Consider the following 23,919-nt stretch of genomic DNA (forward strand, 5'->3'; position numbering starts at 1 on the left):
CCTCAGCATTTAAAGTAACTGACTTGAGGAATGGAATTCAGATTATGTATTCAATCATGGGAGTGCTGAGCTCCTTGTCAGTATAACTCACGTCAACCAGCTGTATGGATATTGCACTCTGAAGAGATTGCATGCTGGCTGCTATCTGCAGTAGAACTGCAGCTTTGGACACAGATGAATAAACTCAAGCAGGTATCTTCTCTGTCCATCAGTAGGGAAGCCTCACCAATGGGGAATAGAAATAAGAAATTTAAGCCAATGCTGCATTATATATATCCAAATGTTTAAATCAATGGTCTGAAATTCATGTGTAGCACGTGTCCAGATTTCCAACGTGCCCTGCTAATGTGTAAGGTTTTCTTTAGGAGTGCAGGGTATGAAAAGTAACACTAGAATATCACACTTTGCTATTTTAAGAAAATCAATTTGATTCAAGTATAAGTTTTTCATTTTACTATTGTGACGTGCTGCACTCTCTACACAGTGTAAAGGCTGGGTCTACCTGTGAATCTTTTCCTGTCCATCATTATGATGTGATTCTGATCAGTTAATGAAAGAGGATAAATTGCCGTTATTAGCCTGTGGGTATGATTTGTTTACTTGTAAACATTTGTCTCAATTCGGAGGCGTAATAACAACTTCTTTAAAAAGTAAAGCAAGAGTTAAATGCAGAATAACAAAATATTCTTTAGCACAAACGTGAGGGCTTAAGTTCTGCTTTGGCAGTAGCCATACATGGAAGGGAAAATCTCCACATGCTTTCCTTTTGTTTCCTTGTTGATCATTTATGCTTAATGTCTGCTCCTGAATGACACTAATGTTAGAATTTAACATAAATTCAGTTGGTCTTGATTCATTTGTGCAATTTCCAGTTACATTACAAGCTGTTATCTTTACATATAACTTATGAGTCTGCATTGCTCTTAACCCACAACCATAACATAATGAGTAAGGAAGTTAATACAGTCATGGCTAAGCCTCTGGACCAAACAAAATTTAGTTGAAGCCACCTAGTCTGCAAGGCAATGTCCAAAGATTTTCTAATCTTGAATATTATGTTTTGCTGCCCATAGAGAAAAACATATCTCAGCTAGTCCTCAGCTTTGCATTCAGGGAAGTATATTTAGAATTGATCGTCACATTATATTTCAGTCCCTCCCAAGCCAGCTATGTGAATGAACAGCACATTCTCTTCATTGAGTCACAAGGCAAAGGTCCCTCCTTTTGTTTGCTTTGGTGAGTGAGCCTATGGCTACAGTAATTTGACCCGGCCTTGACAATAACGGAGCAGACTACAGATTGCAGAGGCAAAAATATCTTTCTAGGTTTGATCTGTTCTTTATCTTAAAACAGCAGCTCACCCATGTGGCTTGGAGTGAATAGCTGAGTACAGAACTTAGTCTGATTTGAAGATTAACCATAATGCTGTAATGAACTTGGGTTTTGTTCCATTTTTGCCTTTTGCTGGTCCTGTCTGCATTATGTGGGGCAATTGGAAGATCACTCCTTTACTTTTCCTCAGCAGTATTCATTTTTGTGGGGGGTCCAAGCTACTTCCATCGGTTCAAGATTTTGTTAAAATTATTTTGCATTATCACAAATGTGAAATCATCCATGAACCAGTGCAATCAGACAGCATAATAAAATGCAATTTTTTTTCATTAAAAAGTGCACCCCAATGCTTTTTGAGTAGTAAACCATATAGTTTTATCAATTCAGCTGAAAATGGGCTTATTACCAAAAATTGGCATTTCTAATAAGTGTGATCAGTCTACCGCTTGTAAGGAACCTGATTTAAAGTCACTTCAAAAAACACTATACTGAACTATAGAATGGTTTCATTTGTATACACTAGTGAGTTCCTTAGTAAATTAAATATTTTTGATATGAAAAATGTGCCTTTAAGTGCCTGTGCACCTAAGAAAATGAAGGTAATTTAAAGAGCCTTTCCAACCAGTGGAATCTCACATTTCCAACTTGGTAATGAGCCTGCTGCAGTCAGTGTGATGAAGGTCTTCCACACTAGTGTTAGGTAGGGGGTCCAGGGTCTTAAGCCAGTGGCACTGAAGGAACAGCAATATACTTCCAAGCCAGGATGTGTGTGACTTGGAGAGGAACTTGATGGTGGTCCCATACGCTTGCTGCACTAGTTCTCCTAGATGGTAGGGATCGCATTTTTGGGGTGGTATTGTCGAAAACGTCTTTGCAACTTGCTGCAGTGCATCTTGTAGATGGTACACACTGTGGCCATAGTTTAGCAATAGTGGAGGGAGTGAATGTCCAAGGTGGAGCATGCAGTACCAATCAAAAGGGCAGCTTTTTCTTGGATGGTGTCAAGCTTCTTAAATGTTGTTGGGAAATGCACTCATCCAGGCAAGCGGAGTGGCACTTCACTCCAGACAAATGCCCCCAGGAGTCAAGGCACTCTTGACTTATAGATGGTAGGCATCTTTGTGGAGTTAGGAGATGAATCCCTTACTACAGAATACTCATCCTCTGACTTGTTCCTGTAACCACAGAATTTATGTAGCTGGTCCGATTAAGTTTCTAATCAATGGTAACACCTCAGGATATTGATGGTGAGGGATTGGACAATGGCAATGCTATTAAATGTCAAGGGGAAGTGGTTAGACTCTCTTTTTGGAGCTGGTTATTACATTGCACTTTTGTGGCACAAATGTTACTTGCCACTTGTCAGCCACGCCTGAAGTATGTCCAGCCTTGTTACATACGAACATGGACTACCTCATTATCTGAGGCATTATGAATGGAACGGAACACTGCAATCATCAGTGTCAATATCCACTTCTGACCTTATTTTTTTTTTATTCATTCACGGGATGTGGGCTTGAATGAATAAAAAAAAAGTTCAACCTTGAAATAGCTTAAAAAGTCACAGCAGAAACAAGTGTTAGGTGTATGTGGGCTATCACAGCTAGATTTTGAATTTCCCAATCTTTGCCCAATTCCACCCCAATTGCACTGGAATTTGAAGAGGTGGAAATGAAGATGTTGGAACATAATCGAACACTTATTTTGAATGCAGCAACAAGGCATGTCAGTCCTAATAGCAAAAACAGTGGCCTGAAGTTTCCACTCTGTTTTCACTGTTTTAATTTTTAGCACAATTCGGACGATATCAGTGTAACAAGTATGAAAGAAGGAAGAATTTTAAGTGGAAGTTGTGTCCAGTGCAATTCGAGTTTCTGCAATCTTTTGCATTAACTTTCAAAGCATTGCACTAGAAACAAACCTCACCTACAAAACTGACCACACCTTCAGAATGAGTTAATCACTATTGGGAGTTCCTGCTCATTGTACTCATTCACAGGCCTTGAGGAAGGCTTTAAAATTAAGCTGGAACCTTTGGCTATAAGATCGTTTTGAAAGGTTTTGATGTTTTTTAATTTACTAAGGTACTGACTACTGTACACTAATCTAACTAGAAAATATCTCCTTTTTTTTAAAAAGCCGTTTAAAACTACATTTGTTTTCCAAAAGTTTTTTAGAAGTTATGTTTTAAAATGCTGCCCAAGTACACTGGATTGTGGCAAATTTTGCAGTGGTTGATAAGCCAGTGTGCTTGAGTGAAAAACTCAATTCACCCTGGCAGCCTGGCCAATTTTGTGGATGAGATTTGCTTCAAGTGTATTGTTTTTGAAACTAGCGCAAAAGATTGTGGGAACTCCAGTTAAAAAGAACGCAACTGGTGCTTAAAATGCTGCAATCTTTCGCACTGGTTATATCGATATTAGATGAACTGCACCATAAAAAACCAGCACAAACGATTGGACATTTCAGGCCATTGTATTTTGTTACCTCCTCATTCCTTCCCTTACTATCCCCTACATTAACTTGAATCTCATCCATTGTGTTGTCTTATCTTGCCATCCTATTCTCTTTCTTTCTGTCCCACCTCACCCTTTGTCATTACAGCCTATCCCCAACCTTATGTGTATGCTCATCGTTTCCTCATGTTACCACACCAACCCAGTCTGTGTGACAGTATTTATTCACTGAGCTATTAGGTGATTTTTAAGGGCTAATTTTTCATGCAGTTATTTAAACATCAGCAGTAGGAGTTTTCATATATAGTTCAAAAGTAATCATCTTTATTTCAGCTCTAGAAAGTATATAACAGGCACTCTGCATTGACAGCTGCAGGGAGATACAGGACAAATCAGGGACAATTAAATATGTAAAAGTTAAAAATCTACAACCAAAGGAGTGCAACAAGCCTGTGAACAGCATTCAGTGACAAAATATACATTTTGACAAATTTGCCATGCTCGTTTATCTAAACAAAGGCTAATTTGGAAACAACTCCCAACAAATATTTTATATAAATTTATAAACGTTCAGTGAGATTGATGTTAAACTTCTTGTTAGAGACAGGAAATATTGATCTTAAAAGTGGGTATCAGCTATGTTAAATCAATGTTTAAACTCAGTATTCTGATGAGACTAAGTTTTACAGATATTCTGAAAGTTTCTGAATTGTGTCAGCCAGGGCCACATTTAATGCAACTTGACAACATTAAGGAGATAATTTCACCTTAATTTTTGCAACACAGGTAATTAAAATAAGATGGATTTGCATATACAAATCAAAGCAATGATACCCAAAGCAATGATAGTTATAGCCATGAAACTTTTTCTTGTTGCATGTGCACACATTTCACAGAAATGATGCATTACGTCATCACCAGTTTCACAGTTTCTCTAAAATTGAACATAATGAATGGTACCATAGAATGTTTACTGCAACTCGTACATATTAAAAAAAAGACCTATTAAACCTTACAGAAGAGACAATTTATACAGAAGCCAGCTAAGAAGGATTGATCTTTGAGGTTTTTCTGTTTTGTGTTTTTTTTTGAGTTAACGCAGCATTGGACCAAATTTATAAACCTGTTTGGATGCCATGTTTTTAAGGCACTTCAGACAATGCCAAACCTAGTCTAACCTATGGGAGAAATGATCTTTACAATGGTTCAGAAATTTTAGGCCAAAGCCTTCTGCTTTTTCTTACAGTTCAAAAGCGTTGGGTTACATTATAAAATGGGAAACATATCAAGTCAGCTAAAAAGAAAAGATTAAGTCACACACAAAGTGTCAACACCCAAAACCTATCTGCCTATTTACAGTAATATGGAGCTTGTGGTCCAATTAAATAAAAACCATAGATACATTTAAAAAATATAAAGCTGAAAATGTGATAGAGCCTCTTGACCCACAGGGTTTACAAGCGCTTGATTGCTCCTTCGCATGAGATTGTATATAGAACTTCCTCCTTCAGATGTATTTCATGTGCCCCACTCCCCACAATTCCCTCCATTATTTTCATTTTCAATTTTCAGAATTCACCAGAAATAGAAGATGCATGATGATCCTAACACCCTTTTGATGAATTCATTGGTACAGACGGCAAAGATTGGTAAAGACAAATAGCCCAAAAACACTAAGAAGTTGCAGATTTAATCAGGAGTGCTAGTTGCTCCATTTATAAATATGGAAAGGGGCATTAGGAAAACATGTTCACTGTTTGTATCCATTCCTGCAGGAGTGTGTATTATCAATGAAGTGGTGGCCATTTCTGGGGAAATGTGAAGCATTTCATACCTGCAGCTTAAAGAAATTTTACGCTGGTTTCTAAAGTATAATCCAGAGCATATCCAGATGAGATACGATTGTTCTTGTAAAGTATTACATGTTATATTTCCATGTTTTTCTATAGAGTACATTTCCTTAAATGAAGACAGAGCATTAAATTCAAAGTGACAGCTTGTTAGCATTTGATATTGAGGGTGAGAAATGGGTTCTAAAGTACATTTTTAGCCCTAATAACATTATTGGATGCTGATAGTCACCAGCCTTTCTGCTCTTAGTTCAGTTTCTCCTCATTTTCTTCTTTTGTTGCTTCCTTTAGTGGTGACATTCTACAGTGACACAAAGGAACAGGTGAAGGAAGAACTTATGTTGTTATAGGTCCTTTTACAACCTCAGGATGTCCCAAAATACATCATAGCCAATCAAATACTTCTTAAAAAAAAGTATTTTATCACTGTTGTGATGTAGGAAATGCAGCAGTCAATTTGTGCATAACATGGTCCCACAAACAGCAATGAGATAAATGAGCAGATGATTTCTTTTTGTGATGCTTTTGAGAGATAAATATTGGCCAGGATAAAAAAGAAAGTTCAGTACTTTCATACAATCCGTTTAGAAGCTGTGGGTTGGGAAAGAGGTCTGAATTCTATTCAAGGAAATCTAAAATAAAAAGTTAGATTTAAAAAAAAACATATATCTTTGACAGCATTGCTCAGAGCTCTGACTGTGATAACAAATTATTGAACAGTTTCCAAGAGCCCATAGTTTTCAGCTAGCATTTAAATCCAGTGGCATGTCAAACAGAAATGATTATTATTCAAATGCATCTTCAGGCAGTATTTGACCTCTAGTATTTCTACCAGTTTCACATTGCAGTACAGAGAAACATATTCACCGTTTACAAGGTATAGGAGACTATTTTAATATTAATTGGTGAGGCAGGCAGCTAATTTGGGGCTGGGTAGGGAACAAATCCTGATAGCATCAGCAGTTGTGCTTTGTGTATATAAATACATGATGCCACATTTAAATATATTGCTGAAATCAAAAGTAATATTCAGACTAATAATGAGTAAAGTGACTTGACATGAAAAGTGGTTGACCAATAGTTTTACTGGTCCTTTCAGAGTGTGCGTACAACACTGGCTTGTCGCACACAGGGACGTGTGCACTTGCACTGAAGAATGGGAACATCCCAGTTCAATTCTATTGCAACTAACATAGTCCCATGAATAAAAATCCCCCGAATAAATACCTACGTTTGTCTTATTTTAATTAGAAAAAATCTAAATTTAGAATAACTTTACTGGTTTCAAATGACCCACTTTTACCTTTTGAGTATTAACTGGTCTCTGGAGCAAAGCACTAGTCACTTCAGTGAAGGAAAAGCCTTACATGTATGCTAATAAAACAAGTTGCTCTAGGACCACCATCTAAGTTGCTATTTTTTTGATTCAAACCTAAAGTGTTTTTTTTAAAGGAACACCATTGCAATTCTCTAATGGCGTAGCTCCTAATGCCACCATCATGAGTGTAGCAGGCATCAGTCAAGGCATCATGGTGACCCAGCGCACTGATCCTCCTTCTCGTTTCTTTTCCATTGACTGGCAGTCTCTCTTTTTCCCCCTTTTACCAAGATGCTGTCCTAGGCAAGGCAGAAGCAAGTCTGAAGGAACAGATTTAGAAATCTGCATCCCATCCGGAGTTATCGTCAGGAGGCGGGTCATCATTGTCTTCGGGGAAACTGTCAAAGTTGCTCGTGTCTGTTGGAGACGTGACCTGCAGAAAGAAACATTGTCATTTTTTAACTGGTGACTCAACATGGTGAGTTATTTCCCGCTTCTCTCGTTACCAAATGGAGGTTTGCAAAGCTGCATCGTTATGTTATTCTTCAACAAAGACTACCTATATTTATACAGCGCCTTTCAAGACCTCAGGATGTTCCCAAAACACTTTATAGTCAAGAAAGTATTTTTGAAGTGTAGTCAATACTGTAATGTGAGAAATGTGACAGCTAATTTTTAAAAATTCTTTCATGGGATGTGGGTGCCATGGGAAAGGCCCATCCCTAATTGCCCTTGAGAAGGTGTGGATGAGCCACCTTCTTGAACTGTTGCAGTCCATGTGGCATAATTACACTCACAGTGCTGTTAGGGAGGGAGCTTCAAGATTTTGACCCAGTGACTGTGAAGAAATGGTGATATTGTTCCAGGCCAAGGTGGTGTGGGGCTTGGAGGGGAACTTGCAGGTAGTGGTGTTTCCAAGCATCTGCTGCCCTTGTCCTACTAAATGGTAGAGATTGTGGGTTTGGAAGGTGCTGTTGAAGGAGCTTTGGTGAGTTGTTGCAGTGCGTCTTGTAGATGGTACACACTGCTGACACTGTGCATCGATAGTGGATGGGGTGCCGATCAAGCGGGCTGCTTTGCACTGCATAGTATCGAGTTTCTTGAGTATTGTGGGAGCTGCACTTGTTCAGGCAAGGGGAAAGAATTCCATCACACTCCTGACTTGTGCCTTGTAGATGGTGGACAGGCTTCGAGGAGGCAAGTGTTACTCTCCACAGAATTCCCAGCCTCTGACCTGCTTGTAGCCACAATATTTATATGGCTGGTCTCATTCAGTTTCTAGGCAATGGTAACCCCATGCTGTTTATACTGAGGTATTCAGCGATGGAATGCCATTGAATGTCAAGAGGATATGGTTAGATTCTCTCCTGTTGGATATGGTCATTGCCTGTCACTTGTGTGGTGCAATTGTTACTTGCCACTTATCAACCCAAGCTAGAATGTTGACCAGGTCTTGTTACATTTGGATATGGACTGCTTCAGTATCTGAGGAGTTGCAAATGGTGCTGAACATTGTGCAATCATCAGCGAACATTCCAAATCCTGACCTTATGATGGAGGGAAGGTCATTGATGAAGCAGCTGAAGATGGTTGGGCTAAGGATACTATCCTGAGGAACTCCTGCAGTGATGTCCTGCAACTAAAATGATTGACCTCCATCTTCCTTTGTGCTAGGCATGACTCCAATCAGTGGAGAGTTTTCCCCGATTCCCATTGACGTCAGTTTTGCTAGGGCTGCTTGATATCATACACAGATCTTGCCTTGATGTCAAGGGCAGTCATTCTCAACTCACCTCTTAGGTTCAGCTCTTTTATCCATGTTTGGATCAAGGTTGTAAGGAGGTCAGGAGCTTAGTTGTCCTGGCAGAGCCCAAACTGAGCATCGGTGAACAGGCTATTGCTGTCTAAGTGCCACTTGATAGCACTGTTGATGAATCTTTCTATCACTTTCCTAATGATCAAGAGTAGGCTGATGGGGTGGTAAGTGGCCAGGTTGGATTTGTCCTGTTTTTTGTGTACAGGATATACCTGGGCAATTTTCCACATTGTCCAGTAGATGCTAGTGTTGTAGCTGTACTGGAACAGCTTGGCTAGGAGTGCGGCAAGTTCTGGAGCAAAAGTATTATTGCCTAGCTTTTGTCAGGACCCATAGCTTTTATAGTATCCATCGCAAAGAAAGCTCTTACAATGAGCAATGTGATAATCTGTTTTAGCGACATTGTTTAGGACGCTGTGAATAATTACCCTCCTCTTCTATGAAATAGTGCTATGAGGTCTTTTATAGCCACCTTAGGCATTATGGAGTAGATTTTACAAGCTGGTACTCCTGACGTGGAGCATCCTACAGCAGGATTATGAATCAAGCAGTTGTAAGGGGAATTTGTTGTGTTCCACAGGATTTTCTCATCATCTGCCTGGAACTTCCATTCCCTGGGGGGTTGTACACTGGAGGGACCCCAAAAGTGCCCTGTGGACCCCCCAGAAGTCCCCAAGCAAGTACAGCACAGGAATTGCCTGGAAAGTTCAAACTTCTGATAGGCAATTATCCTGCACTTGGAACCCTCTGAAACTCCGATTTAAATTAGTGACTTCAGATGGTTCTGACTCTCTTAGCAGAATAGTTACTCAGGAAAGATTAGAAGGATTAAAGCCACTTCTAACTTCTGGGTCACTATGGTACTGACCCCCCACCCCCAGCTACCCTCCCAACCCACCAACTTCCTTTCACCGCCCCCAAATACCCTCCCGACCCACCAACTATGCCCCACCCCCACCCTGACCCCCTCTCCCCACACCCCCAATTACCCTCCCGAATGCCCAATTATGGCCCCACACCCCAAACATCCTCTCGATCCCCTGACTACCTCCCATCATCTGGATTACCCGTGCAACTACCCCATCCACTGGCCTGACTACCCTTCAGATCAGCCTGCCACTCCCACTCCTCCTGACCACCCTGACCTAACACATTCAACTTCTCAAAATGGCTGGGACCTTTGAACTACTGCAGCTAGTGATGTAAAGAGGGGGCATGGCAGCGCTTCCCTCGACGCTGCTCCGGAGACTCTGGAGCTGCTGCGCTGCGCGGTTCTCACCTGGCTCAGGATGGGTAAGTAAAACAGAGCAGAGTGGCAATCTGACCATGACTGCCACTCCATGGCAGCTCTGGGCCATTGTGTTAATGGGTGAGGATCAGGTTGGGCAAGCTAACCTCTGCGTGTTCAAATTCCTGATGTGCGGTCCCAATGCGCAAAGCTTCTCCTTGGAAAACCTACTCGCGGAGCTGAAAAATTTGTGCTGCCAAACTTAGCCAATGAATATTACCATATTCTCCTGACGCTCCATTTTAAAGGGTTTGTAGCTCATATAAAACGAGCAAGACAAGACTACTCTTAAAGTGGACAGGGTCAGAAGAATGCGTCTGGAATGCGCTGCCTGAGAGTGTGGTGGGGTAGGTTCAATCGATGTATTTGGGAAGGTATTAGGTTATTATCTGAAAAGGAAGAATATGCAGGGGCAGCATTTTGCCCTTGGCATGCGGGGTCAGTGGAGCTGGGCAGAGGGCAGACGAGAAGCTAACCGCCGCCCACAATCGGCAGCGCTCCACGGTTTTAAGTGGGCCGGCCAATTAAGGTCCGCCCAGCGTGATACGCGGCTTGGGAATGAGCGCGAAGGGGCAGGCAGGGACATGATGCTCATCGGGTCCAATGGCGACCTGGCGACCGATTCACGTGTGGCCTTGGCAGCCCCTGGAAGGCTGCCACCAAAGGATGCGGAGGTCCTGTGTATAGATATCGTAGCAGGTGGACGTGGCCGCCAGGAGGGCAGGCTGGTGGGGCAGTCGGCCCTGCGTTTCTCAGATGAGTGCCTCACTGCCCTCCTGGAGGAGGTGGCAGCCAGGAGAGAAACACGTCCCCAGGGACAGGAGGAGGGAGCCTCCCCACCTCACCAAAAAGGCCTGGGAGGAGGTGGCTTCCAGGGTCAGCAGCCACGACATGGTGAGGTGCACATGGGTCCAGTGCCAGAAGCACTCTAACCATCTCCTGCGATCAGGAAGGGTAAGTACCATGTTGGCAGGGGTCACTTTGTATGAGCTGCCCATCCCCCTGTGGACCTCGGAGGTGTTAGAGTGTGAGTGACAAATGTCAATGAGGCAGGATCTGGCTAAGGGGGTGAGCCCTGGCTGCTTGGACTGAGTGCTTTATGGCTCCAGGGTCACGAATGAGCTGAGCCCTGCAAGGTATTCCTCAGGTGGGGTTGGCCAGGCTACAATTACACTACAGATAGAGAGGGGACTAATCAATGCTCCTCTGTTCTTTCAGGAGAAAACATCCTATATCAATGTCCCCCACCCCCCATACCTCCTCATCCTCATGCAGTACGAGCAGGAGGCCCTGGAGCTGGAGAAGCGCCATGCACCTCGGCCAAGCGGCCGCAGTGAGGTTGGGGTGTCAGAGGAAGGTAAGTGTGCAGTGCACTGAGGTGAGAATGTCAACTATTGTAACCATTCCAGTGTAGTCTGTATATTGATGTGAGCCTCGAACCTGGAATCCCCATAGATAATCGAAAGATGAGGGCACCATGATGCATATCTCTGTCTCATCAGGGTGCCCGGCATGCATAGTGACAGTTTCATGACTTAAACTAATGACATGTCCTTCTCCCTTTTAGGCTTACCAGCAGCCCCTCGCTGTGAGGAGCATGAAGGCCCACTCTTGACCCCTGAGGACCACCATGCTCACCACGCACCAGCGTCACACCCTCTCTGTCAAGCAGGCACCAGCACAGATACCAGCATCTCGGTGGGCATAACATCGCCATGTAGTCTATCATGCACATTGGTGAGGGCACTTCACACTCATTTGAGGTACCGGCGGAGGCAGAGAGTGCCGAGGACACCAGCAGTTGGAGGACTGCTGGGAGCCAGGACAATGCTCAGTCGATGGCTGATGATGTGCCTCTGGAGTCATCCCTGAGGCAGCAGATGCTGCAAGTCCAGCAGGGTGTGTGGGAGGATCTGGCGGAGATACATGAGGGTATGTGTGCCATGGTGTCCGTTGTGGAGGAGTCCCTGTGGAGCATGAGCACTGCCTCCTCCATGGAGACAGTGGCGACTCTCATGGAGAGGCTGCTCCAGGGACTCAATCAGGGGTTCTTGAGGATGCACATGGACCTGCAAGCCCACACACAGGCAATGGCCTCAGGTGGTCAGTGTCAGTGTGGGAGATGGATTGGGCAGCTAGGTACCCATCCATCAATGGTGAGCAGAGAGGTCCAGAGCAACCTGACATTGGCGCACGAGCTGCCTGTCATCTCTTCGGGCTCCTCTCAGGGCGTTTCGGATGACAACAGTAGCTCCTCCGCCCCTCTGCCAGTGACCATGACATCTGATGAGGCTGCGGCAACTGGGGAGATGCCAGCCATGGCACTGGCCGCCCCTCCCAGGCCGGGTCAGCATAGGCTCCACAGGCCAGAGGATGCCCGCCAAGGTCATCGAGGCCAACAGGACAGCAGAGTGAGCAGGCTGTCTCCAATGCTGGTGCTAGCGAGGGGGAAGCACTTAGACGTAGCACCCGCAAGCAAAAAACTTAAAGTACCTTAAGCACAACATGGGTGATATTTGGTTCCCCCAGTTTTCTTTTCCTTTTTTTAATAGTGTGATGGAAAACACCAGTTAATGTTGAATTCTGCAATGTTTCACATTCACAAGTAAATGAGATGTTATTTTGTGCAACTGGCCTTTGTATGCTTCATTTGTTCTGTAGGTGCAGGGTAGGTTACCATGTAATGATGAATGTGTGTCTCCTGAAACTTTATTGCACAGGCACATAGTGTATGTTGCTGATCAAGGAAATGGTCCTGTCAGGGATTGAGTATGGAGCCTGCAGCCTTGACATGCGGTGGTGATTCTTATTTGGTAGCCTAGCTGAAGGAGCGTTGGATCAAAGCATCCTGGGTGTCCCTGACTCCCTGGAGGTTACCCAGGTCAGCGTCTATGCCCTCAGCGTTCTCCTCACTGTGCTCGTTCTCAGACTCACTACTCAACTCATCATCTGTTGCCTGTGCAGCTGCATCAAGATCTTCTTCCTCCACTGGTTCCCTCCTTGCCAGTGCCAGATTGTGGAGAGCACAGCATGCAACCACTAACACATGATCTGGGGGGTATTGGAATGCGCCCCCTGAATGGTCCAGGCATCGGAAGCACATCTTGAGAAGACCGATGGTTCTCTCTACCGCCACCCTTGTGGAGGTATGGCTCCTGTTGTACCACTGCTCCATCTCTGTTCTTGGGTGGCAGAGAGACGTCATGAGCCACCTTTTCAAGGGATAGCCCTTGTCACCCAGCAGCCATTCATCTAGTCGGGCTGGAGCACTGAAGAGCCCGGCACCTGGGAGTGTCTGAGGATGTAGGCATTGTGGGAGCCGACTTGCACAGACTTGTAGAATCTGCATCCTGTGGTCACACAGTATCTGCACGTTCATGGAGTGGAATCCCTTCCTGTTGACGAAGGCACCGGGTTCACCTGCTGGCGCCTTGATAGCCACATGTGTGTAGTCTATAGCACCCTGGATGCAGGGGAAGCCAACAATGGCCGTGAAGCCTCTGGCTTGCTCTGCCTGGCTGGCCACATCTGTATGGTAATGAATGAAAGTCAATGCATGCCTGAACAGAATGTTGTAGACAGTTGATTGCGAGACTCCACACAGATCCCCCACGAAGCCCTGGAAAGAGCTGGAGGCATAGAGATTTAGGGTCACTGTGACCATCAGAGCCACTGGCATGGGGTGTACACCTACACAGTCAGAGCTAATCTCAGGGCTGATCCTCTGACAGGTGGAGGTCACTGTTTCCCTTGACAGTTGGTGCCTCCATCGGCATTGCACCTCAGACATATTGAGGTAGCTGCACTTGCCACCTGTAAACCCTGGCAGCAGGATGGTGGCGTCTTCGGCAGCCCTTCCTGTCTTGGATTCTGCTTTGGCCTCTTGTGCCTGCACCTCTCCTCCCACAGGTGGCCCCCCTGGAGGCTGAATTGAGACATCTGGCCTCCTCCCCCTTCTGGCCCTCTTCCTCCTTAGAGGAGGTGCCTCCAGCGGAGAGCACAATCCCCGTTACCAGGGTAAGGAAAGGCTGTCTGATACCTGGAAGGCCCCACGTGGTGTGAATCCTCCGGGGGCCTGGAAAACAACAGCTGAGCCCTGAACTGAAGCCTCTAAATTCTCTGAATGCAGCTCTGAAATGAGATGCAGCTGTCCTGTTCACAGAAGCAAGCAGCAGCAAGTGATATCCTGCACTCCTCACTAATCACTTTGACAAGGCCACTGACCCCTCTTATCCCGCCCGTGGATGAGGTTTTGCTAATTGTGACTTGCCCGCCTGCCCGTTTTGCCTGTGCGATGGTCTAAAAATCGCATGGGCCACGTAAACCCGGAGACAATTGATCTCTCAAGGGCCTTAACTGGCCAGTTAATTAATGGCGGGTGTGTCTCCGTCTTCATCACATGCCCACCCAGCAAAATATCACGAGAGTGCATGTTGACTCCAGCACGCTCAGCTGACTTCAACGAGCTGTATTTAATGCTCAAGCAGGTCGGGCACGTGCCCGCCCACCGAGCTAAAACTTCTGCCCCAGGGCTACCGGGATGAAGGTAAGTGAATTGCTCCTTCAGAGAGCCAGCACAGGCATAATGGCACAAATGGCCTCCCTCTGTGCTGTAACCATTCTGTGATTCTGTAATAAGAGCATGTTGAAATTTCATCTTCCATTCTCCCAACTTCAGTCATGTTTGGGATTATATCAATGTAGCCCTCTAGTTCAGCGTCAGCCTTGGTTCTTTTGAGGACTCTCATCTCTGTGTCAGGAGGTTGTGGGTTCACGCCCAGTCCAAAGACTTGAGCCCATACTATTGGCTGCAGTGTAGTTCTAAGGGAGTGCTGCACTGTTTGAGGAGCCATTTTTTGGATGAGCCTTTAAATTGCCTGCTCACTCACCTGGATCTAGAAGATCCCATGGCACCATTTCAAAGAAGATCAAGGAAGTTTAGCAGTGTCCTGTCCCAAATTTATACCACCAGCTGACACTGCTTTAAAAAAATATTTTGTGGGATCTTGCTGTGCCATTACCTGTTTTGCTTCTCCACATTACAACAGTAATTACACTTCAGAAGTACTTTATTAGCTGTGGAATTTTAACTCGAAAAACAGGCAGGTTTGGGTCAGAGGGGTGAGGGTTTGAAGTCCTAAAAGTCTGAAACCAAAACCCTAGCCACCTTCAACCCCCCCCACTTCCAGTGTTAATGGAGGTGGGATGATGGGTGGACCAGCAAACTGCTCCCAGGGGATGGGTTGGCACTTTAAATATTATACTGAGGCTGTGTGTCTCATTTGTATTCACTCTTTGTAATTTAACTGTGGACAGCTGGGTTTTGTGTGCCTCGAGGGAACGTGTGCTAGCTAAGCCTAAGTGAGGAATTGCTGGATCAGGAGGTAAGTGCTTTTCCACCTGTCAGCTAAATTCAGCATGGCTGCCTGATCAAACCACCTCCCCACCTCATGATCAGCCATTGCCAGACCCTTCCAATCCCTTCCTGCCTACAAGCCTCTGTCCTCTGACCTCCCCCCTCATTAAGACCTCCAATTCTTTCCCCTCCCCAACCTCCTCTCCCTGAGACCTTCAACCTCCCCCATCAGGCTTTCGATCTTACCCCAAGGCCTCAGAATTCCCCCCAGAGGCTTCCAACCACTGCACTCAGCAGACAATGGGACCTGATTTCCTAGTACTGGACCCACTCTCCCATCCCAACTCCCCCACCTCTAGCCCACTGGCATCCCAAATTGGGCACCTCTAATCAGCCACCCCCTCCCGTCCTACCCAATCAGAGACCCCCCCGCCCACAACCTCCCTGGTGGGTGCCTGGTCTTGCAGCCTGCTCTCTGCCCAACTGGAAGCTAAGCCTATCAATCAGCTCCACCACATCCTCCTGCCCTTTCCCCGCCAACCCCGGGTGAGTCAGGTCACTTACAATCCTCCACAAAATCATGGATACAGTTGAAAACTCACACCAACATGTTAATATTTTGCAGTTTAAAAAAATTATATCAGCTAAGGAACTGTTTCTAAAGGCCAATGATAAAGGTGATAATGGCTTTAAACTGACGTTCAGAAATGGGGACCCAGTAGTATCTGTAAAGTAAGAGTGCTGGCTCACGATGTGTGTGTGTAGGTTTCATCTGAAAACTGGAAGATAGGTAAAACCTTTACTGAAAACAAAGGCGTGGAAGAAGATAGTGTTTCTCGTGCTGCAAAAAATTAAGGGCTATCTCAGAGTAGGGTGGATGCTCAAAGGTTTTTTTTCCTCTGAAAAGCTGGAAACAAAAAGATCATCTCAATAAAAACCCATACAAAATGAAAGAGCATGACAACATGGCGGCAGAAAAGCTTGGAAAGAGGTAAAGAAGAACACAGGACAGAACTGCATAGGTCGGAAATAAGATTAGAAATGACATTACAGACTGCCAGCATCAGAACCGAGATGAGATGGATTAAAGCCCACAGATACAGACCCCGTTCCCCAGCTGAACGAGCAATAGATCTAACCTGGAATATCAACCCCTCCCCCATCCTGCAGGGAACTTTGAACACCTTCTGCACCACAATTTCTCCCTCTTTGAAGAAAACAAGGAAGTGGGAGGTTTGAATTTTATATTTTTTTTGTAGATGTATCATAGAATAAAATCTGATATTGTACGTGAAATGTCCAATTACAAGATTACCTCCTCCCTTCTCACTGTCCAAGGCCCCAAACAGGCCTTCCAGCATTTAAAGGTACTTCTTTCAGTTTAGTATACGGTACTCATTGCTCACAATGTGGTCTCCTCCACACCGAGAAGGCCAAATGCAGATTGAGTGACCACTTTGCTGAACACATTTGTTCAATCTGGAAGTATGACCCTGAGCTTCCGTTCGCACTCCTAGGTCTGACAAAGAGCCAATGATTTGAAATGTTAACTCTGTTTCTCTCTCCACAGATGCTGACAGGCCTGCTGAGTATTTTCAACATCTGCAGTGTTTTGCTCTTGCTTTGACTTTAATTAGATTCTGGCCTCAAATATAAGGAGAGAAAGAAACAGCTTGGCTTTGTGGAACGCCTTATCATTGCCTGGCAGGGTGTCTCAAATCACTTCACATCCAATTAGTTATTGTTGTTAGATGGATAAATATAGCAGTCATGTTCCCACACACAGAAAAATAGATGAACAAAGAGCTAATCAATTTTTGGTTGAGGGGGGCAATGTTGGACAGATCACTGAGAGAACTCTTGATTGATATTCTTGAAATAGTGCCATGCAAGTGAACGATCAGAAGGAGCCTCAGCTGAGTATGTCAACTTAAGGACAGAACCACTAGATACACACAGCACTGAAGCATCAGTCCAAGCAGTGTATTTATGTTCAGGCATGGGACTTGACAGGCTGACCTTCTAACTTGGAGATGAGAATGCTACCAAATCAGCCAAGTGGAAAGCTACAAATTTGGCTGTACAAATGCTAGTCAGCTTTGGAGAATGTTAACAGAGAAAGGGCCTTAATCATGATTATTAGATGGGAGTAATTGCCAGCAACTTCAGATTATTTCTCAGAAAACTGTCATCACAATCAGTAATTCTCTGCAAAGAACTTGCTATCAGTGGAGAGAAAAATCCCTTGAGTTTTTAAACCAAACAAAGCTGACATGATGGAGTGACTTAATGAGAGTGACCTAATCTTGGGGCTGAGTCTTTTGCTCTTTACTTATGTGTTTGTTGGTTACACCTGAACCCCTCATTTAGAAACACCCTCTAAGTCATGTCACCATAGCTACTACCTGCCAAATAACTGCTTAAAGCTCTGGAGAATCCCATTTAATAAAATGTTTAACAGTAATATTTAGAGGTATCACAGGTATCACAATTCCACAAGGAGACCTTGGTTGTATACTTACACTAGATACGATTGGAGGTGTTAAAGTACCTTTCCTTAATCCTTCCCAGTTAAAACCTTCAAACCACCTGGAAAAAAGAAACAAATGTCCTTTGTTGTAACTTTGCTAAAAATATAAATTTTTCCATTTTACACAAAACAATGGTACTTAGGGTATCTAAAGCAGGCACACTGCAAATCAACAGATGGTCTGTGTGTGTTCTTTGTATCTAAGACCTGGTCCTTTGAGATCTTAAAGTGCAAAGGGGGGCCAGGCATAGTCACCTATATGTTTCAAGTTAATTTTCACTGAGATTTTCAAATGTCAGAACTCAAACCATCAGTTTTTTTCAAGAACTCAAGCCCATCCTCTCACACAGAGCTGGCTGGCACTTTTGTGTCCCATATCTATCATGAGTAAATGCAACAACTCTAGTATCAAGTGTTCAATATTATATATACACTTGTTCTCATGCATCCACACTCACACTCCTGTGATATAACTCTCAGGTAAACAGGGATGTTGACCTTTCTAAAAGATGAATTTACTTCCTCATTTCTAGTCTTTCAAAATACATGAAACCTGATGTGTTTATTCTGTGTGATAAAAGGAATAGTGACCATTCAGCCCTGAAGAAGAGCCATAACGGCTCGAAACGTTAACTCTGCCTTTCTCTCCACAGATGCTGTCAGACCTGCTGGGTTTTTCCAGCACTTTCTGTTTTTGTTTCAGTGACCATTCATATTGTGGCAACAAAGAAAACAATTCAGAAGCAAGCAGCAGAAGGGGGTCATTAGACAGGTTTTCCTCTTGATAATTCAATGTCAGGCAATCACATGCTTTAATTGCATAAAGCGGATGAAATGGTATCATGTATTTGCCAAATTTTTGACGTGAGAGTGGCGGAAATTGGAGCCTCAGGGCGGGATTTTCCACAGCCTCCCACCGACGGGATCATCCGGTCCTACCGCAAGTCTTTGGACTTCTGGCTGGGGCGCTGCCTCGCCCGCAGCAGGTCCTGCCCATGACGGGGCCAGAAAATCCCTGCCTCGGTACCTGGCACAACACGGAAGGACTTTGGGGATTGGTGCTTTCATTTATTATGAAAATTTGTATATGTGACAATCAGCTGCATGAAATTTTCTGATGAGAAGTAGGTTTGCCTCTATGGATGACAGAAAGTGTGACATGGATAGGAAATTCAGTTGATAAATGTTACATTAAATAATCAAGTATAAATAGAGTATAAAGAAGTATAAAGTATAATAGAGTGTAAAACAGCAGATTCCTCTTAAAACAGCTAGTGCATAATTTGTGTATTAGAGCCCCAGTGTTCATTTAAAATAGACACCTACCCCAGCAGTTGTCACTGAATGGTGCTGCAGCAAACGCAATGCTCATTGGGCACAGGTTTTGAAGGGGAAGTTCACCTTAAATTAAAAATCATGGACACTCCCTGTCCTTTGCTCACCTGGGCATCAGTGCCCTCTCTATGCTTTGCCATGCCTGGTGCGAAAATGCTGTGAAAATGCCTGACACACACACAGGGCAGCAGGAATCTCTTCATTGGCTGTTGGTATCTCAGTACTCTTGGCATGTGATGAGAGATGTGCTGGAAAAGCCAGCAAGTTATGGAGCAGAGCTGATCTTGCATTATCTGGCAAGGAGAGGCGATGGCGTAGTGGTATTGTCGCTGGACTAATAGTCCAGAGACCCAGGGTAATGCTCTGCGGACCTGGGTTTGAATCCTGCCATAGCAGATGGTGAAATTTGAATTCATTATAAAATCTGAAAGTAAGTCTAATGATGACCATGAAACCATTGTCGATTTTTGTAAAAACCCATTTTGTTCACTAATGTCCTTTAGGGAAGGAAATCTGCCATCCTTACCTGGTCTGTCCTACATGTGACTCCAGATCCACACCAATGTGACTGACTCTTAAATTCCTTCTGAAATGGCCTAGCAAGCCACTCAGTTGTAACAAACTGCTACAAAGTCACAAAAAAGGAATGAAACCAGACGGAACACCCGGCACTGACCTAAGCACCGAAAATGACAACGGGAATCTCAGCCATGTCGACACTGCAAAGTCCTCCTTACTAATATCTAGGGGTTAGTCTTACAGTCTGTCTCACAGACTAGTCAAGCAACAGCCTGACATAGTCATCCTCATGGAATCATACCTTACAGTTAATGTCCCAGACACCACCATCCACTCTGCTGCCATCTCTGCTGGGTTTGTCCTGTCCAATCGGCAGAACAGGCCCAGTAGAGGTGGTGGTACAGTGGTATACAGTCAGGAGGGAGTTGCCCTGGGAGTCCACAACATCGACTCTGGACCCCATGAAGTCTCATGGCATCAGGTCAAGCATGAACAAGGAAACCTCCTGCTGATTTCCACGTACTGCCCTCCCTTAGCTGATGAATCAGTGCTCCTCCATGTTGAGCACCACTTGGAAGAAGCACTGAGGGTGACAAGGGTGCACAATGTTCTCTGGCTGGTCAACTTCAATGTCCCATCACCAAGAGTGGCTTGGTAGCACCACTACTGACTGAGCTGGCCAACTCCTAAATGACATAGCTGCTAGACTGCAGCAGGCGGTGAGGGAACCAACAAGAGTAAAAAACATACTTGACCTCATCCTCACCAACCTGCCTGTCGCAGATGCATTGGTCCATGACAGTATCAGCAGGAGTGACCAGAGCATAGTTGTTGTGGAGACGAAGTCCCGCCTTTACATTAAGGATACCCTCCATCGTGTTGTGTGGCACTACCACCATGCTAAATGGGATAGATTTCAAACAGATCTAGCAACTCAAGACTGGGCATCCATGAGATGCTGTGGGCCATCAGCAGCAGCAGAACTGAACACAATCTGTAACCTCATGGCCCAGCATATCGCCCACTCTACCATTACCATCAAGCCAGGGGATCAACCCTGGTTCACCGAAGAGTGCAGGAGGGCATGCAAAGAGCAGCACCAGGCATACCTGAAAATGAGGTGTCAACCTGGTGAAGCTATAAGACAATACTACTTGTGTGCCAAACAGCATAAGCAGCAAGTGCTAGGCAGAGCTAAGGGACCCCACAACTAACAGATCAGATCTAAGCTCTGCAGTTCTGCCACATCCATTCATGAATGGTTGTGGACATTAAACAACTCACTGGAGGAGGAGCCTCCACAAATATCCTTATCTGCAATGATGGAGGAGTCCAGCATATCAGTGCAAAAGATATGGCTAAAGCATTTACTACAATCTTCAGCCAGAAGTGCTGAGTGGGTGATCCATCTCGACTTCCAGAGGTCCCCAGTATCACAGAGGCCAGTATTCAGCCAATTCAATTCACTCCACGTAATATCAAGAAACGGCTGAAGGCACTGGATACCGCAAAGGCTATGAGCCCTGACAACATTCTGCCAATAGTACTGAAGACTTGTGCTCCAGAACTTGCTGCGCCCCTAGCCAAGCTGTTCCAATGCTGGCATCTACCCGGCTACATGAAAAATTGCCCAGGTATGTCTTGTACAGAAACAACAGGACAAATCCAACTGGGCCAATTATCGCCTGATCAGTCTGCTCCATCATCAGTAAAGTAATGGAAGGGGCCATCAACAGTGTTATCAAGCAGCACTTGCTTAGCAATAACCTGCTCACTGAAGCCCGGTTTGGGTTCCGCCAGGGCCACTCAGCTCCTGACCTCATTACAGCCTTGGTTCAAACATGGACAAAAGAGTTGAACTCAAGAGGTGAAGTGAGACTGACTGCCCTTGACATCAAGGCAGCGTTTGGCCGAGTGTGGCATCAAGGAGCCCTAGCAAAAATTGAGTCAATGGGAATCAGGGGGAAAACACTCTACTGGTTGGAGTCTTACCTAGCACAAAGGAAGTTGGTTGTGATTGTTGGAGGGCAGTCATCTCAGTTTCAGGATATCACTGCAGGAGTTCCTCAGGGTAGTGTCCTTGGCCCAATCATCTTCAGCTGCTTCATCAATAACCTTCATTCCATCATAAGTTCAGAAGTTGGGATGTTCGCTGATGATTGCACAATGCTCAGCACCATTTGCGACTCCTCAGATACTGAAGCATCCCATGTCCAAATGCAGCAAGACCTGGACAATATCCAGGCTTGGGCTGATAAGTGGCAAGTAACATTCGTGCCACAGAAGTGTCAGGCAAAGACCATCTCCAACAAGAGTTAAACAACCATTGCCCCTTGATGTTCAATGGCTCATCACTGAATCCCCCACTGTCAACATCCTGGGGGTTACCATTGACCGGAAGCTGAACAGGCCAAGCCAGTTAAATACTGTGGCTACAAGAGCAGGTCAGAGGCTAGGAATTGTGCAACAAGTAACTCACCCCCTGACTCCCCAAAGTCTGTCCAGCATCTACAAGGCACAAGTCAGGAGTGTGATGGAATACTCTCCACTTGACTGGATGAGTGCAGCTCCCATAACACTCAAGAAGCTTGACACCATCCAGGACATAGCAGCCCGCTTGATTGGCAGCACATCCACCACCGTCACACTGTAGCAGCAGTGTGTACCATCTACGAGATGCACTGCAGGAATTCACCAAGGCTCCTGAGACAACACCCTCCAAACCCACGACCACTAGCATCTAGAAGAACAAGGGCAGCAGATAGATGGAAACACCACCACCTGGAAATTCCCCTCCAAGTCACTCATCATCCTAAGTTAGAGATGTATCACCGTTCCTTCACTGTCACTGGGTCAAAATCCTGGAACTCCCTTCCTAACAGTACTGTAGGTGCCTACACCACATGGACTGCAGCGGTTCAAGAAGGCAGATCACCACCACCTTCTCAAGGGAAACTAGGGATGGGCAATAAATGCTGGCATAGCCAACAATGCCCACATCCCATGAATGAATAAAAAAAAATCTGGCACATCAAAGCAGGCAGCTCGTGTGGATGAGAATCCAGAATGCCTAAACTGATGTTCATCCAAAAATCGGAATGGGCATATTTCCAACGACAACTTTTTTTAACCAAGTTTTGTCCCAGTGCTGTCTAACTTACTCAAGACGATTATTAGTTCTAATGATTTTCAATCAGTGCTAGACCTCAGCCATCAATCCATGGCTGTTAACGTTTTTAACTAGCATCAGTAATTTAATGTGCATGTTCATGAAGACTCAGTTGTTTTAATTGAACTTTGATAAGTGTTGCTTATCAAGGGAGGAAACCCTTAAAATCGAACCTAGCCCTTTTTCAACAACTGCCCATGCAGAATAGCAATTTGAAGAAACAGGGTTAAAGTAAACAATCCACTCACTAAGTGAATGCACAAAATTATTAGATTACAACATACAATTAATGGGTGCACAAGCTCTGATACATAGGGCAGAAATTTTAGCTCGGCAGGCAGGCTCATGCCCAACCTGCTCTAGCGTGAAATGACGTGCGTTGGCCAAACATGCTGACGTCAACGCGCAGTTGCGCGATAGTTCGGTCACCAGGCGCATGCCGGAGCCTGCAGCGTGCCCACCGACAATCAGAAGGCGGCCTGTTAAGGCCATTAAGTAATCAATTAAAGTAAATTTTGCACTGCCTGTCCAACCTAACTGTTGGTGGGCAGGTGAAAAGGCCAAGTGGCCTTTGTATTTTTTTTAGAAACCTCATCCATGGGCGCGATGAGGTTTTCAAAAGCGAATACAAATAACATAAAAGTTTTAAAATTGATTTAGAAACATGTCCCTGCTCATGTGACAGAGACACATGAGGAGACATGTTTCATTACATTTTCATTTTTTAAATTATTATTTTTCATATCTCCTCATCTCCCCAAGGCAGCTCTGTGCCTCAGGGAGATTATGAAGCGTGCACTCGCACAAAGGTCACACTCGCCCGGCTCGCCATCTTCCTCCCCTTCCCCCACACCCACCGCACAGGCAGCGCCCAACATTGCCACTCACGTTTACGCTGGGCGGACTCTAACTGGCCCGCCAGCATGAAATCACGGTCCGGTGCCAATCAC

The 23,919-nt window shown here is 44.8% G+C and overlaps 1 protein-coding gene across 2 annotated transcripts in view; it reads right to left on the minus strand.

Moving 5' to 3' along the window:
* Positions 1-4,090: 4,090 nt before the first annotated feature.
* The window catches only part of prkg1b (protein kinase cGMP-dependent 1b), an 809,007-nt gene continuing 789,178 nt past the window's right edge, over positions 4,091-23,919 (minus strand). For both annotated transcript variants that reach the window (XM_041209924.1, XM_041209923.1), the window contains 2 exons: positions 17,939-18,005; positions 4,091-7,389 (listed from right to left, as the gene is read on the minus strand). In XM_041209924.1, the coding sequence (XP_041065858.1) occupies positions 7,291-7,389; positions 17,939-18,005 (166 nt within the window). In that variant the 3' untranslated portion in view covers positions 4,091-7,290. The remainder of the gene's footprint in view (positions 7,390-17,938; positions 18,006-23,919) is intronic.

The sequence above is a fragment of the Carcharodon carcharias genome, chromosome 17, assembly GCF_017639515.1.
Source record: "Carcharodon carcharias isolate sCarCar2 chromosome 17, sCarCar2.pri, whole genome shotgun sequence".
Classification (NCBI taxonomy): Eukaryota; Metazoa; Chordata; class Chondrichthyes; order Lamniformes; family Lamnidae; genus Carcharodon; species Carcharodon carcharias.